General features: G+C 36.9%; 1 protein-coding gene across 6 annotated transcripts in view; it reads left to right on the top strand.

Annotated features, from left to right (window-relative positions):
- ABCB1 (ATP binding cassette subfamily B member 1) overlaps positions 1 to 17,559 on the top strand; it is a 98,956-nt gene that overhangs the window by 20,646 nt on the left and 60,751 nt on the right. For 5 of the 6 annotated variants that reach the window (XR_010158572.1, XM_009453497.5, XM_063814645.1 and 2 more), the window contains 3 exons: positions 11,873 to 11,924; positions 15,130 to 15,321; positions 15,865 to 16,036. Coding sequence is in view for 5 of the 6 variants with exons in the window: in XM_009453497.5 (XP_009451772.3) it covers positions 11,873 to 11,924; positions 15,130 to 15,321; positions 15,865 to 16,036 (416 nt within the window). In the remaining variant the exon portion in view is untranslated. The remainder of the gene's footprint in view (positions 1 to 11,872; positions 11,925 to 15,129; positions 15,322 to 15,864; positions 16,037 to 17,559) is intronic. The other variant, XM_063814646.1, reaches the window with a different exon arrangement.

The raw sequence follows: 17,559 nt of genomic DNA, 5'->3' as shown, positions 1-17,559 counted from the left end.
TGATTAGTGATATAATACAGAGATAAATAAAATTCATTGGAAAAAGAGAGAAAGGACACCTGACTCCATATAGAGGAATCATGGGAGGCTTCCAAGAGGAGGTGATAACCAAATATGGTCAGCATCTATCTCCTACACAAAGTGTACCTATTCTGTGTAACAGATGAAACCATTTCAAAATAAAGATTAAATAAGTAAGATTAATATCCTTCCCTCACTGCCACTCCTTATTTCCACTCCCCTCACCATTATCTATCCTTCCACGCCTTTCCAAAGACAGCATGCTATCTTTACTGTGATTTTCACTTTAGGACGCTTACTACACTATCACTAATCTGCTTGTCTGCAGATTCAGACTGCCAGATACCCTCAAGTCTGCCTGGAAAACAGGGAATAGCATCAAAGGTTTTGATGCTTGTCCCAGAGATGAGGGCAAACATGCTCTGTCATGCCTGTGGAGGGAGAACCAGCCTACTAAATTCTTGGGGCCCGAGATACAGTCAGATCATTCTTTTTGCCCTTCCCTAGGCAGAACCTCATTATCTCTCCATGGGGGTGGACTAGATACCAGAGCCTCCTTATTGGAGAAGTAGTCCTTGCTTAAGGGGACTTGGACTTGCGGAGGCTCTTGAAAGCCTGGGGGTTTTTACAATAAACATAGGATCTAATTAGACAGCTCTAAAACCTTCTTCAGTAAGCAGATCCTTCTCTGTTGCTGCAATAGAACCCTTGTAAGTTTTCTCGTCCCAATACTTTGCCTTAATTAACAGACATCAGCTTTTGTTCTGCTGTTTTACTGTGGACCAGATTTCCTGACAGCCACTCCCATCTATCTCTGGTTTAATTATAGAATATGTGTAGCCTTTGCCTTAAAATCTCTGATGACTGGAGCCTAGGAAACTCTCTGATTCTGTCATATCGCTTTTTTTTTTTGTAAACAAAGCTTAATCACTGATGAATTTCTGTAGTATTCTGTGAATTCTCATCTTCCTAATGAGACTGGCCACTATCTGGAAATGATCCTAGATAAAGGCGATTGTGGTTTTAAATGTGTTGTGGTGAAGACGGCAGGTGGGGTGCATGTAAAATGACATCCAGGCAGTTGAAGAAATGACACTAAATCTTGGCATAAAGAACAGGACTAGAAGCTGGGTGTGGTGGTGTGTGCCTGCAGTACCAGCTATTGGAGAGGCTGAGGTGGGAGGATCACTTGAGGTCAGAAGTTCAAGGCTAGCCTGGGCAAGATAGTGAGAGTTTGTCTCTAATAAAACTTAAAAGGTTAAAAAATGATAAAATGTAAGGAGGAGGTGGAACAAGATAGCCAAACAAAGGCCTCCAGAAATCATCCCCCCCTCCCCCATCCCTACAGGAACACCAAATTGAACAACTATTCACAAAACAAAGCACCTTCATAAGAACTAAAAACCAGGTGAGCGACCACACTATTTGGTTTTAACATCATATTAAGGAAAGAGGCACTGAAGAAGGTAGGAAAGAGAGTCTTGAATTGCCTGCACCACTCTTCCCCTCCCTCACCAGCAGCACATACTGAAGAATCAATCACAGTCTCTTAATAGCAAAATTGATCAAGCAGAAGGAAGAATTAGTGAGCTTGAAGACAGGCTATTTGAAATACACACACTCAGAGGAGACAAAAGAAAAAAGAATAAAAAAGAATGAAGCATGCCCACAAGACCTACAAAATAGCCTTAAAAGGGTAAATCCAAGAGTTATTGGCCTTAAAGAGGAGGTAGACAGAGAGATTAGAGTAGAAAGTTTATTTAAAAGGGTAATAACACAGAATTTCCCAAGCCTACAGAAAGATACCAGTATTCAAGTACGAGAATGTTGTGGAACACCAAGCATATTTAACTCAAATAAGACTACCTCAAGATATTTAACAATCAAATTCCCAAAAGTCAAGGATAAAGAAAGGATCCTAAAAGGAGCAAGAGAAAAGGAACAAATAACATACAAAGGAGCTCCAACATGTCTGGAAGCAGACTTCTCAGTGGAAACTTTACAGGTCTGAAGAGAGTAGCGTGACATATTTAAAGTGCTGAAAGAAAAACACTTTTTATCCTAAAATAGTATATCCAATGAAAATATCCTTCAAACATGAAGGAGAAATAAATACTTTCCCAGATGAACAAAAGCTGAGGGATTTATTCAACACCAGACCTGTCTAGACAAGAAATGCTAAAGGGAGTTCTTTAATCAGAAAGAAAATGATGTTAATGAACAATAAGAAATCATCTGAAGGTACAAAACTCACTGGTAATAATAAGTACTCAGAAAAACACAGAATATTACAACACTGTAATTGTGGTGTATAACTTACTCATATCTTGAGTAGAAAGGCTAAAAAATGAACCTATCATAAATAATAACTACAATAACTGTTCAAGACACAGTCTAATAAGATATAAACAGATACACATATAAAAAGTAGGGAGCTGAAGTTAAAGTGTAGAGTTTGTATTAGTTTTCCCTTTGCTTGTTTGTGTATGTAATCAGCATTAAGTTGCCATCAGTTTAAAAATGAGTTATATGATATCATTGGCACACCTGATGGTAACCTCAAATAAAATAACATACAGCAGATACATAAAAAATTAAAAGCAAGACATTAAAACATACCACCAGAGAAGATCACCTTCACTAAAAGGAAGACAAGAAAGAAGGAAAGAAGGAAGAGAAGATCACAAAAAACAACAAACAAAATGGCAGGAGTAAGTCTTTACTTATCAATAATAACATTGAATCTAAATGGACTAAATTCTCTAATCAAAAGACATAGAGTGGCTGAATGGATTAAAAAAACACATTAAAATATTATTCAAGACCAAATGGGGTTTATCCCAGGGATGCAAGGATTGTTCATCGTATGCAAACTAATCAATGTGATATGTCATATCAATAGAATGAAGGATATAAAATATATGATAATTTCAGTTGATGATGAAAAGGCCTTTGATAAAATTCACCACCCTTCATGATAAAAACTGGGTATAGAAGGAACATTCATAAACAAAATAAAAGCCACATACAACAGACCCACAGCTAGTATCACAGCAAATGAGGAAAAACTGATCTGGAACAAGACAAGGATGCTCACTTTCACTAGTTATTCAGCATAATACTCAAAGTCCTAGCGAGGGCAATCAGACAAGAGAAAGAAAAAAAAAGGCATCTGAATTGGAAAGGAAGAAGTCAAATTATCCCTGTTGGCAGATGATACAATCTTATATTTGGAAAAACCTAAAGACTCCAACAAATAACTATTAGGAGTGATAAATGAATTCAGTTAAGTTGCAAGATACAAAATCAACATACAACAATCAGTAGCATTTCTACATGGTGACAGCAAACAATCTGAAAAGGTAATCAAGAAAGTAATCTCATTTACTATTGCTACAAATGAAATAAATACCTAGGAATAACTTTTACTCAATAAATGAGAGATCTCTACAATGAAAACTGTAAAACATTGATGTAAAAAATTGAAGAGGACACAAAAAATGGAAAGATACTCCATGTTCATTGATTGGAAGAATGGATATTTTTAAAATGTCCATACTACCAAAGCAATCTACAGACAGTGCAATCGCTATCAAAATACCAGTGACATTCTTCACAGAAATAGAAAAAAGAATCCTAAAATTTACATGGAACCACGAAAAAACCAGAATAGCCAAAGCTATCCTCAGCAAAAAGAACAAAACTGGAGAAATCACATTACCTGACTTCAAATTATACTACAGAGCTAGTAACCAAAACACCATGGTACAAAGAAAAGAGACACATAGACCAATGGAACAGAATAGAGAATGCAGACATAAATCCATAAATCTACAGTGAACTCATTTTCGACGAAGTTTCTAAGAATGTATATTGGGGAAAAGACCGTCTCTTCAAAAAATGGTGGTGGGAGAACTGGATATCCATATGCATAAAAATGAAACTAAATCCCTTTCTCTCACCATATACAAAAATAAAATCAATATGGATTAAAGACTTAAATCTATGACCTGAAACTATGAAACTACTAAAAGAAGACACTGGAGAAACTCTCTAGGACATTAGATTGGGCAAAGATTTCTTGAGTAATACCCGTACAAGCACAGGGAACCAAAACAAAAATGGACAAATGGATCACATCAAGTTAAAAACCTTCTGGACTGCAGAGGAAACAATCAGCAAAGTGAAGAGACAACCTGCAAAATGGGAGAAAGTATTTGCAAGCTATCCATCTGACATCAGATTAATAACCAGAATATATGAGGAACTCAAACAACTCAATAGGAAAAATCTCCAATTAACAAATGGGCAAAAGATCTGAATAGACATTTCTCAAAAGAAGCTATACAAATGGCAAACAGGTATATGAAAATATGCTCAACATCATTGATCACCAGAGAAATGCAAGTCAAAACTACAATGCGATATCATTTCACCCCAGTTAAAATGGCTTTTAGCCAAAGATAGGCAATAACAAATGCTGGCGAGGATGTGGAGAAAAGAAAACCCTTGTACACTGTTGTACAACTTGTACATTTTTGAGAATGTAAATTAGTACAACCATGATGGAGAACAGTATGGGGGTTCCTCAAAAAATGGAAAATTAAACTACCATATGATCCAGTTATCCCTCTGCTGGGGAAATACTCAAAAGAAAGGAAACCAGTATATCGAACCTGCACTCCCATGTTTCTTGCATCACTATTCACAATAGCCAGGATTTGGGAGCAACCTAAGTGTCCATCAGCAAGTAAATGGATGAAGAAATTATGATACATACACACAATGGAGTACTATTCATCCTTAAAAAAATGAGATCCTGTCATTTGCAACAATAAAAATGGAACCGGAGGAGATTATATTAAGTGAAATAAGCCAGGCACAGAAAGACGAACTTCACATTTCTCACTTATTTGTGGGAGCTAAAAAATTAAAACAATTGGACTTACAGAGATAGTAGAATGACATTTACCAGAGGCCGGGAAGTGTAGTGGGGTGGCAGAGGTAGAAGTGGAGATGGTTAAAGGATACAAAAATATATAGTTAGCTAGAATGAATATCATCTAGTATTTGATCACACAACAGGGTGACTACAGTCAACAACAATTTATTGCACATTTAAAAATAACTAAAAGGGTATAACTGGATTGTTTGTAACACAAAGAAAGGATAAATTTTTGAGGTGATAGATACCCCATTCACCCTAATGTGATTATTATCCATTGTATGCCTATGTCAAAATATCTCATACACCCTGTAAATATATACATCTACTATGTACCACCCAAATTAAAAATAAATTAAAATTAAAATTAAATAAATTTAAAAATAAAACTAAAAAAACCAGGACTATCAACTTGGCTTTCTTTAAGTTGAATGTGATGTTAAATCCTCTGGGATAGAATATGGAGAAAAGTAGAAAGAATGGGAGCCCCAAGCCTTGAGGAAGAACTCAACTGTTAGCAATAACTGAAGCCAACCCTCACTGAACATTTACTATTTGCTGGGTCTTGTTCTTAGAGCTTTACATGCAGTAACTCTTTTAATTCTTAAATACACATGAGATTAATACTATTATATATGTGTGTAAAAGTATCTATATATACTTACATATAATTATATTTTATATATAATATATACTTACACACACACTTATATATAGTGTGTGTGTATATGTATAGCTCTGTGAAACCATTTGCAAATTTTTTGAATAGGCTAAGTTATAGCAGATACAACAGGTTGGGCACTGGATATATAAAGATAAACAAAATATAGTACAGTTTTCTAAGACCATAATAATATATGGTATAATAGTATTTTTGGTTAAGGGTTTTCAAGCCAAAAAGTAGAATTAGTTACAATGTAATCTCTGCAATATATTAGAAAAACAGCAAAAAAAAAAAAAAAAAAGATCAATATACAGACAGTACCTAACCCATTCTAGGTGCTTAAGAAATTGGATGAATAAATAAAAGACTGAATAATAGAATTTTGTAGGTGAAAAGGGGCTTAGATGTTATCTAGCCTGAACCCATAATTTATAGACATACGTGCCCAGGAGGTTGAATTAATGTGGCCATAATGGAATTGCTTGTGGGTTGACAGAGCTGAATTCCTGGGCCAGGAATCCTACTTTTTAGTCTGGTATCTTTTCCACTCTGCTAGTGGTTTTCACACTCTGCCTAAATTGGAAGCAAATGCCAGCACTTGGTCTATTAAATCTCTTGGATGCTGCCCTGTAAGTTTGATTTTTAGTGTGTCAGGAAGGTCAGGCAAGAGGCACAGCTCTTCAGGCCAGAGGTATATAAACAGCTCACATAAAAAGACTGTAGTTCCTGGAATCATCTCTGTCACCTGCAGTAAGCCCAACTACACTGAGTCACAGGCTTCAGTTTGGGCCAATGCCATAGGGATTTATCATTTAGGCAAAAGATCCAAATTCCCCTTCCCTGTGGTTGATGGAGCTTTCTGCACAAGAAGAGTAGTTTATTGGTTTATTAGAGCTTCTTAAATGGGTAGAAAAGCTAAATGAAAAAAAAAACGGAAGTTCCTGGGAAAAACTGTGCTAAATAGGTCAGCAGTGTTACCCTGTCACCTGAAGTTTGAGGCCTAAAAGTGAAAGGATTTCTTACTTGAACAGAAATCCGATGATATTAGAGAAAGTGGCTCTCATTCTGGGTTTATCTTCAGTGTCTGGAATGATGCCTGGCATGAAGTCTCTGTGGAAGACAGTTTGAAAACCACCTTTTCAATGTAATTTCAGTTTACCAATTAGGGAATTATCAATGCATCATCAAAGGATAAGACTATACTAATGTATCCATGTTATATATTTTTTATTCATACTGTTGTTAAGTGTTCAGTTATTAAAGTTACTAAATGTACTGAAGTATTTAGGTCAAATAAAAAATCCCTAAATGGTACAGTCTTATTCTTTAAAGTCTTGCTTGGGTTTAGAAAAGGCTTTTCTTGCCAGGTAGAAAGGTCTAATGTATCTCTCTTTAATCTTAAAATATGTGAGACACTTGTATACAAAGTAGGAGAATGGTTGGATGGAATATTTTGATAAATGGTCTGGCTTGTGTAGTAGCTCTGTGAAACCACTCGTAAATTTTTTGAATATGCTAAGTTATAGCAGATACAACAGGTTGGGCACTGGATATATAAAGATAAACTAGATATAGTTCAGTTTTCTATGACCTCACACCAGTGGGAGTGGGAGGAGGAGATAGGTATAAATAGTCATACTTCTATTTTTGTATGACTTAGTAAGTTGAATCATCTGTCAATTACTACGGAGTTCTATTGCAAGATGAGTCACCCTGCTAGGGGTAAGATGATGTAATACTTTAGTTTATTCATGGAGGAAGAGTATATTCCAGGAGAAAAATTTTGATAAAGGGCATTCCAGTTAGAGAAAGCAGAATGGATAAAGCCTTGAAGGAAGCAAATAGGATAGTTAGGGAACAGTAAACTCTTCGGTGTGCTTACAGCCAGGGCTACACAGAAGTGAGGAAAGCTGGTGAAGATGGGGATCGGGGAGTGAAGTGAGTTGACGCTAGAAAGGGATGTAGCAAATGTAACTATTATTCCAGAATCCAAGTGTGCAAAAATCATAACTTTTATTTTGTATAACATAATTTCTATTTTGAGTCCCTCTTCAGTAAATGTGGCAAAAACCCAATCTCAGTTATTTTGGGGTAGCCCTCACCTTTCCCTGGGGTGTGTCTTGGAGGCCAACATAGTTTCAGATGAGTGAGAAGGCCAAGTGTTGTTCAGCATCATCATCTACACAGGCATTCCGTCAAGCTCTCTCGTCCTCCTCTCTTAGAAGCTTTGATGTCATTCTGTTCCTTCCGTGTCTCTCTAGGTCCAAGGAGATTCTTGGAAGCTGTTCTAAAGCCGTCCCTTCAACTCACTACATGTTTCCTTTTCTGAGGTCTTGCTCTAGGGTCTGCTTAGGTGGAAGGAGGCAGGCTTCTTTTACCTGGACCCTCCAGTGCCTATGTAGTCAGCAATTCTCAACTACTTATTTTCTTCTCAGCATGTGGAAAATATTTTTTCAGTCTAAAGGGTGGAGCTTAATCTCATGAAATTTAAACAAAATATTCTGTCATGCTCAGTTTCCTCTCCAACCCTCAAAGGCATAGGCTTTGGGAACATTATATATATATATATATCGTGTAGGTTTCTTCTTGGCTTTTATTACATATATAAATTTTTTTAATGCAGCAGCAGCCCTCTCTGAAGACAGTGACTGCACAGTGCTCTAGCTACTGAAATGAGGAGATAGGTGTGGGGGTAAAGGAAATATCTGGTAAATCATAGTTGGTACTTCAAACATATTTTCTTTCATGTGTATATTGTGGCAAGATTGCAAAAGAACTAATATGATGTATCATGGATCTTGATCTTTATCCTTTATGCAGTGGACTGTCATTGAAGGTTATCAATGGAAGCACTATGATTATACTTTTGCTTTCAAATATAAAATCTGGGGACAATATGAAGACCTAACTGGGGTAGAAAGATTAGTTACAGTAGTCTTGTTACAGGAGAGGTAAGAAATGATGGGGACTTGAACCAGAGCATTAACTGTGAAGAGGGAGAGGATTTGAATAGCTCTAGATATATTTTGGAGTCACTGAAGCTGTGGAAGTGGCTGAGGTCAGCCTGGAGCCTGCACAGAGTTCTGGGAAACATCAGTGTGTAGGAAAGAGGGAGAGCATAAGGGGTCAATAACTGAGACTAAGGGAGAAGCATCAGAGTGGTAGAAGTAGGAGAACCAGGATAATGAGGTCCTACAAACTGGTGACAACCTTCAATGACAGTCCACTGCATAAAGGATGATGGTTTTATTAATGGGAGTTCCCCTGCATGTGCCCTCTTGACTGTCGTCATGTAAGACATGCCTTTGCCCCTCCTTTGCCTTCTGCCATGATTGTGAGGCCTCCCCAGCCATGTGGAACTGTGAGTGCATTAAACCTCTTTTTCTTTATAAATTACCCGGTCTCAGGTATGTTTTTATCAGCAGCATACGAATAGACTAATATAGTTACATAGGTAAATGTGTGTCATGGGGTTTTTTTGTAGAGATTATTTCATCACCGAGGTATTAAGCCTAGTACCCACTAGTTATTTTTCCTGATTCTCTCCCTCCCCCCACCCTCCACACTCCAAAAGTCTCCAGTGTGTGTTGTTTCCCTCTGTGTGTCCATGTGTTCTCATCATTTAGATCCTACTTATAAGTGAAAACGTGGTATTTGGTTTTCTCTTCCTGTGTTAGTTTGCTAAGGATAATGGCCTCCAGCCCTCTCCCTGTCCCTGCAAAGGACATGATCTCATTCTTTTTTTATGGCTGCATAGTATTCCATGGCGTCTATGTACCACATTTTCTTTATCCAGTCTGTCATTGATTGGCATTTAGGTTTATTGCTTTTGTGAATAGTGCTACAATGAACATATGCATGCATGTGTCTTTATAATAGAATTATTTATACTTCTTTGTTGAATGCCCAATTTTTATTTTGACTGGTACACTTTGAAAGGTGAAGCACAAATAAAAGGAACTTGGTGCTAGACTTGTTTTCTATGTATTTTGATGGCTGAAGCTATAGGTATGGTGTAATTGGACATACAAACATAAAGGAGGCAATTTTGACCTTGAACAAAATTTTTTACTTTTTGAGCTATTTAGAAATGACTGTAGACTTAGAAGACATCATTGCTGAAGAACATTTATTTAAATTATCTTGGTTTCTTATCTTAAGAATTAAGAAAACTGGTAGAAACAATGAGTAGAAAACAGATATTTAGTTAGACTTGAAAACTGGTCTTCATTTGGTAGTGACATACTGGCAACAATTAATACTATATAGAGACATTTCCTGGTAAATACAGAAGATAGATAATGTAAGGTTTCCCAAGATTGATTTGGAGAAAAATCCTCACCTGACTATTCAATGTCCTGTTTCATTTTTGAAAACGTGGAGCAGAAGAAATCTCACAACTGATTTAAATAAAAATTCAATCTGAAAAAGTTTATTGTTGTATTGACATAAGGCAAAGCAGTCAAGAATCCCTCTTGCATGTTTTTCTAAGCTTCTGCATCTCTTTGTTTCTTCCTTACCTTCTGTCTTACCCTTTAATGGAGTTTTCTCCAGGATTCTGTGCTTGGCCTGCTGTTTTCTCCCTATCTGCTGGCCTGTCCTTATGGGTAAGGAGAGATGGATTTAGCTATGGCCTCTAGCACATGAATCCTAAATCTTTAGATCTGAACTGTCTCTAAAACTGGAAAGTTACAGTCTGAATACTTATTGGACATCTTCAATTGAATGTGCCAGGCACTGCAAAACAAAAATGTTCAAGACCAAACTAATAATCTCTCCTCTGACCAGGGTAGCTCTTTTTGCTGACTTCTTATTTCCCACCATGACACTAGCATTCTCCAAATGCTTAGGCTTGATGTTTTGATCATTTTTAAAATTTTTACTCTCTCTACTTCTATTCTATCAGTTGCTAAGTCCTGTAACTTCTTCCTCTATAAATCTCGTAAGTATTTGCTTTCTTTTCTATTCTCATTTAGACTCTCTTTCCCTACATAGTTATAGTAGCTCAAGTCCCTTAGTCTCTCCACATTCCAGTTAATCGTATACATTGCTGGTGGCTAAACTCTCGTAGAACATACTTCTAATTATATCCTATTTTGCTCAAAACTGTGGAACAACTGCTGGTCTGTTTTCTTGCACCATACCTGCAGGACCCAGATTATCTTTCCAGCTACATAACCACCTCCCTCCATCCACACAACACACTTCCTACCCCTGTCAAAAACAGACTTACCCATTCTTCAAACTTGCCGTTGACTTTTGTCCATATTGTTCACTTTGCTAGAAATAGTTTTTCCCCTCTTTTCCATACCTGTCGAAATCAGACTCAACTGAAACAAGCCCTTTCATTTTAACATAACTTTTTGCAGTCTCGATTGTGATAATTTATCCTAGAAAATATTTACTATTTGTACATTTATAACATATGTGTATAAGTATGTTTAACACAGCATTGCTTGTAACAGTAAAATATTGGAAACAAGTGAAATAGTTGCAACATTGAAAAAATAGATACACACATATATATACTGACAGGAAAAAATTTGGCTACTAAATGTAAACTATGACTCCATTGTTAAAAAATAAGTGTGTGTGCTTGTGTGTATATACATGCATACATAAAAGAAAATCTGAAAATGTACATATAAAAATGTTGAACTGTGCTCATGTGTGTATATGTGTCTGAGTGTGTGTGTGTGTCTGTGTGTTGGGGTAAAGTTATGAAATACTTTTATAATGTACTTTTTATCCAAAAATGTTAGCATTTGCTAATATTGGGTGATGAGCTCACCGGTGTTTATTACACTGTTCTTTGTATTTGATATTTTTAAATAAGAATAAAACTGGAAAAATGCTTAGATTTTAAATATATACCTTAGTACCAAGTACTCAATGGCATTTATCAGGACAAAAGATTTTTCTTTAGTGGGATCTTGGAGTGATATTCCAAAAAATATTTTAATTCAAGGACACTGATATTTCTGCTGACAGACTACCTCTTACCAAATGTGGGTTTCTTCTTGCAAATAAACATCACTGAGTTAGTGTATATGTGGTTGCACACAGTCAGCAGAGAAGTATTTGAATGAATGCCATAATGCTTACACACAATTAAAACTGAGTCAGTTCGACCTATTTTTATGTAAATCATTAAGTGAAATGAGTTTGATTCATTTTTACATGTTTATTTTTAATGGAGACTAAAGAGACATAAATGGTATGTTTGTTTTGTGGTGGTCTAGGTGATATCAATGATACAGGGTTCTTCATGAATCTGGAGGAAGACATGACCAGGTAATTAGACATTCTCCTTACTATTGTTAAGTTTTTCTATATTCATCAAGTTGTAGAAATGTTTAAAACTTTGCATTATCATCACAGAAATTTTAAGGAGAACAATACTCTTGATAGTTTTTAGAAGAGTATATGTAGACTTTTTAAGAAAAGAATTGGCTGCATAAAGTATACAAAAGTTAGAGTTAAGCTTAAAATGGACATATATGCATTGATCAATGTAGAATATCATATTAATATATAAGGAAATTAGAGGAGTTTAAGGTAGTCTTTTAAAATGCAGTTGAATTAAGAATCATTATTTTCTATAATATATATGTGCCAGGTGTGGTGGCACATAGCTACAGTCCTAGCTACTTGGGAGGCTGATGTGAGAGGATTGCTTGAGCCCAGGAGTTCAAAGCTGCAGTGAGCTATGATCACATCACTGCACTCCAGCCTGGGGGAAAGAGCAGGACCCTGTCCCCCACACCCCCCCACAAAAAAAGAGAGAGACAGAATAATTATTTTCAATGGCTTATAATTATTAATTTGTTTCCTGGATGTTTTCATACGACATGACAATGAAAGCAGCCAAAAGAAAATTTTTTTAAACTCAACATCTGATTCTGAACAATAAAATAAAACATCCCAGAAAAAATACAGTCTCTCTATTCTTAACTCACACTGGAGAAGCTTTTGGTTAATGATTTACATATCTTGAAGTTTATTCTCCAGAACAGCTTATAACAGATGTCCAAAGGTACGTGTAGGTGAATCAGAAGAAAATGATTTTACATTACTGTGTAAATGATCTGGGTACATTTGAAAAAAATAGATTTTTTTTTTTTTTTTGAGACAGAGTCTCACTCTGTCCCCCAGGCTGGAGTGCAGTGGTGCGATCTCGGCTCACTGCGACCTTCGATTCCTGGCTTCAAGCGATTCTTGTGTCTCAGCTTCCCAAGTGGCTGGGATTACAGGCGTGTGTCACTACACCCAGCTAATTTTTGTATTTTTAGTAGAGATGGGGTTTCACCATGTTACCCAGGCTGGCCTTGAACTTCTGACCTCAGGTGATCCACCCGCCTTGGCCTTCCAAAGTGCTGGGATTACGGGTGTGAGCCGCCATGCCCTGCCGAAAATGGAGACACTTTATCATATTTTGAAAGCTGAGGAGCAAATACCTCCAAATATTCCTGTGGAGAGGCATTGTTTTTTACATTGGGGAAAATGGAACAGAATGTCTTTTAATCATCATGTACATGCTTTTGAGTAAACATACACTGACAGTTTAAAATACATTAACTTATTCTCAAAGCATGAGTTCTCCTTGTGATGTGGGGTTTCTATTAGCTATCTCTTGCTATATAATGAACACTTAGATAGAATACTATCTCTTGTTGTATCATGAACACTTAGATAGTAATTAGTTATTGAGTTATCTGTTAACTAAAACTTAAGTGTTCTAATTACATCTTCCTTGATAAATGCATTGTAAGTTACAAGGTAGAGTTTGGGGAAAACTTGTTTCCCAAGATTCCTGATGGGCTGAGTGCTGAATTGTGAACAGCAATGTCAGAGACTGTCTGCTTGTTACCTAGCCATCTTTATAGCTTCTGCATGATTCAAACACACAGTTTAATTTGAAGATGGTAAGTAGTGAAGTTTAAAAAGTGGGAATATCGGAATACTGTATTTTATTTTAGAATGTTTGCCTTTAACCTAAAAATTAATTGTTTAGTGAAGCCCAAGAATTGTTTGCATTTTTTTTTTTTTTTGAGATGGAGTTTTGCTCTGTCACCCAGGTTGGAGTGTAGTGGCACGATCTCTGTGCACTGCAACTTCTGCCTTCAAGCGATTCTCGTGCCTCAGCCTCCTGAGTAGCTGGGATTACAGGTGTGCACCACCACACCCGGCTAATTTTATTATTATTATTATTATTATTATTATTATTATTATTGTCGTATTTTTAGTAGAGACGGGATTTCACCACTTTGGTCAGGCTGGTCTCGAACTCCTGACTTCGTGATCCGCCCACCTTGGCCTCCCGAAGTGCTGGGATTACAGGTGTGAATTGTTTGCTTTTTTTTTTTTTTTTTTGAGATGGAGTCTAGCTCTGTCGCCCAGGCTGGAGTGCAGTGGCACGATCTCGGCTCCCGGCAACCTCCGCTTCCTGGGCTCAAGCGATTCTTCTGCCTCAGCCTCCCAAGTAACCAAGTAGCTGGGACTACAGTCGCACGCCACCACGCTTGGCTAATTTTTTTGTATTGTTTGTAGAGACAGGGTTTCATCATATTGGCCAGGGTGGTCTCCAACTCCTGACCTTGTGATCTGTCTGCCTCGGCCTCCCAAAGTGCGGGGATTATAGGTGTGAGCCACCACACCTGGCCTGTTTGCTTTTTTAAATATGAAAACTCAGAGCAAGGAAACATTAATTCAGGATTTCTAGATTGATTAAGGGTCTATTTTTTAAGACAATACTCGTGTTTTTTAATGCTAGAATTTAAATTGGAAGGGCCACTATTTGATTCGTTAAGCATTTTAGGATAACTCACGGTGGCCAGTTGGGCAAATGAAATAAAACTACTTTTTAAAAATTTCATTTGTCTCTTGGCATCTAAACTCTACTAGATTAATAGCCCAAGGGATAATCCCTAGCCCAAAAGGCCAAGGGATTATTTCCATTTCTTGATCCCACTTTCTGACAAGTTCTGTCACTTCTTTTCATCCCCAATGTACAGAGACCAACCCAATGCACTTATCAACTGATGCTGATGTAATAAAAATATTACAGTGGTGGGTCTTACCTGATGCTGTGATTCCCCAATATACCACACCATCTTTCACAGTAACTGGCATTCTCTGAGTGCTTACTATGTGCTGGGCACTGGTCCAAGTATATTTCATGCATGAGTATTTTTATCTCTGTTTTACCAATTAGAAAACTGAGGCTTAGAAAAGTTAAGCAGCTTGCCTAAGATTACATAACAGTGAAGTGAAGAGCTGGGATTTGAGCCAAAGCAGAAATCATTCTTAACCATTCCACCATATTGGTGCAAACATAGTTGGATGGTGACTATCAACTCTGCTTGTTACAACCCCTTCTTATTTGTTAAGGATGGCGAGATACCCAGATAAGTGAAAAAATAGGAATGAGTGGTCTCTTTGGAAAAGGTACATTGATTAGGAAACAGAGAGCATGTGCAGTGTTCTTGTTGTTTTTCAGGTATGCCTATTATTACAGTGGAATTGGTGCTGGGGTGCTGGTTGCTGCTTACATTCAGGTTTCATTTTGGTGCCTGGCAGCTGGAAGACAAATACACAAAATTAGAAAACAGTTTTTTCATGCTATAATGCGACAGGAGATAGGCTGGTTTGATGTGCACGATGTTGGGGAGCTTAACACCCGACTTACAGAGTAAGTATTTAGTTTTATGTTGAACTTGGGTGTGGTTCTTATCCTTAGTAAAATGAAATAGATGTCATCACATCTGTTAGGAGGTGTTAGTGTATCATTCAAAGGTACTTATGAGACAAAATTCCTTCTAAGCACCAACAATGTCGTGTGCATCCTTTTGTTCCCAGTGCCTTGACAGGGTATGGGGGGACCTGCATGACTAGCATTAAATGAAGGACTGGGCTTTGCCAGAATGAAGAAATCCTCTGAGAATGTGCAGTAGAGTAAAACAAGATACTTTCTGAGGAAATTTCTGAGCAATTTGAAATTCCTAGGTTGAATACTTCTTGTGTACACGATGTCCATTTCCTGGGGCCATGTGGGCTATGGATTTTTGTTGTTAATGACAAATATCCTAGTAGAAACTTCTACCCTGCTAAATAAAACAAAGCATAGGCACAAAATACTCTAGCCATAAACTACCCTACACTCAAAACAGGCTTCACGAGAAAAGTTGATGTTTACAATTCTGACAATTATTTCTAACACTATCTGTTCTTTTAGTGATGTCTCCAAGATTAATGAAGGAATTGGTGACAAAATTGGAATGTTCTTTCAGTCAATGGCAACATTTTTCACTGGGTTTATAGTAGGATTTACACGTGGTTGGAAGCTAACCCTTGTGATTTTGGCCATCAGTCCTGTTCTTGGACTGTCAGCTGCTGTCTGGGCAAAGGTAGGTGAAGCCTGTGAATCCAGATTTTGAACTGCACCTTCTCCCTTCCTGCTCTCACCCTACGGAAAGGTCTTTTTACTACATGATGACTCTGATTCTGTACTTGTTACTTTTACGTTTTCTGTTCAAAATCAACTGGATAAGCATATCCAGCCTCACTGAGTACTACCCCTGCCAAGACTCCATGCTGTTCTTGGCCATGTGATTATTTGGGGAAGGGAAGAGAAAGAAGAATGTAGCTCTCATATCTACCTTCTGCCTTTGTAAGAAAACGAGCAAATAAACAAACAAAAACAAAAACAAAACAAAAAAAAAAACTTGAACTCCAAAGAACCATGCTCTCTAGTGGATGATGCCCCATTCACACGGCAAGTAGAGACTCAAGTTTAGTGAACAACAGATGTCCCATTCAATTAACATTTTTTTTTACTTTAATGTTTTTGGCTTTCTAGATTTTTGTTTAAGTTTTAAATTGATTTTACAGTTTTGTCAGCATTCAAACACAGTTAAATTTTTGGTTATAAAATAATTTAAGAAAACAGATACTTTCTAGTCCCTAAGGATGCATATAAATCCTTGGCCTTCAGCTCTCTCTCCTGTCATGAAGGCAGAGAGGTAGAAGTGGCCCTCTCTACCCCAGCACACGTTTCCAGTGATCTTTTAAAACTTATTTTCCATTTCAAGGTGAACATGGTGTTAATTTTAAACTGATTTGATATGAGTGTATTTTCAGTAGAGAAATTGGCCCAGTATGTAATTTTTGTGGAGTTCAACACAACTCAGATAAGGCAATATAAATTCATGTAGCAAAAGTAATGAATGGACAACCAAAACCAAGCATCATACAAAATAAGTCAGGTAGTAAGTATTAAGAAACTGTAGAAATTTTAACCTGTATAATGGATATTATTTTGTTTCTGCAAATAATAATTATCATTTATTGAGCATTTATTGTCACGCAAATGCCTGTGTTATCTTTCTGAAGTATAGGTATTATCTCACTTTACAGAGAAAGAAACTGAAGTTCTCAGGTCTCTGTTAATTTTTTGCTCAGAGTAACATAGAGTTCAAATAATGTTTCTGGGGATTATCAGTTAACTAAAATATTTGGCAAAAGCTTCTTGTCAATTGATTTTTCTGTATACTAGCATGTTAAGCAAGTTAGGTGGCAAACTCTTCACATCAGTATTTGTTGAAAAATTACTTAAAATGTTTTGATGTCTGTTTTAAGATTAAAAACAGACCATGAGTTAATCTTTTAATGATTAATTATGCATTGCTTCACATGTCATTTATTTAGTAAAAGGAGCCCCAGGCTGGCTGCTAGAGACCTAAGCTTTAATCCTCACTCAGCATTACACTTTTGATATCATTTCAAACAAATTTCTTAAATTCTTTGGATGTCAATCATATCAAAAAAGAAATGTAGTTCACTCTGTGTCTGGGAAGCCTCTTTGTGTCTGTGAGCCTGAGGCTCTACCTTCAAACCTAGAGACACAGAAGCAAATAGATATAGCAGAAAG

Source organism: Pan troglodytes, chromosome 6, assembly GCF_028858775.2.
Source record: "Pan troglodytes isolate AG18354 chromosome 6, NHGRI_mPanTro3-v2.0_pri, whole genome shotgun sequence".
NCBI lineage: Eukaryota > Metazoa > Chordata > Mammalia > Primates > Hominidae > Pan > Pan troglodytes.
Note: the sequence above shows the minus strand (reverse complement) of the source record. Positions and strands in the feature narration are given on the sequence as shown.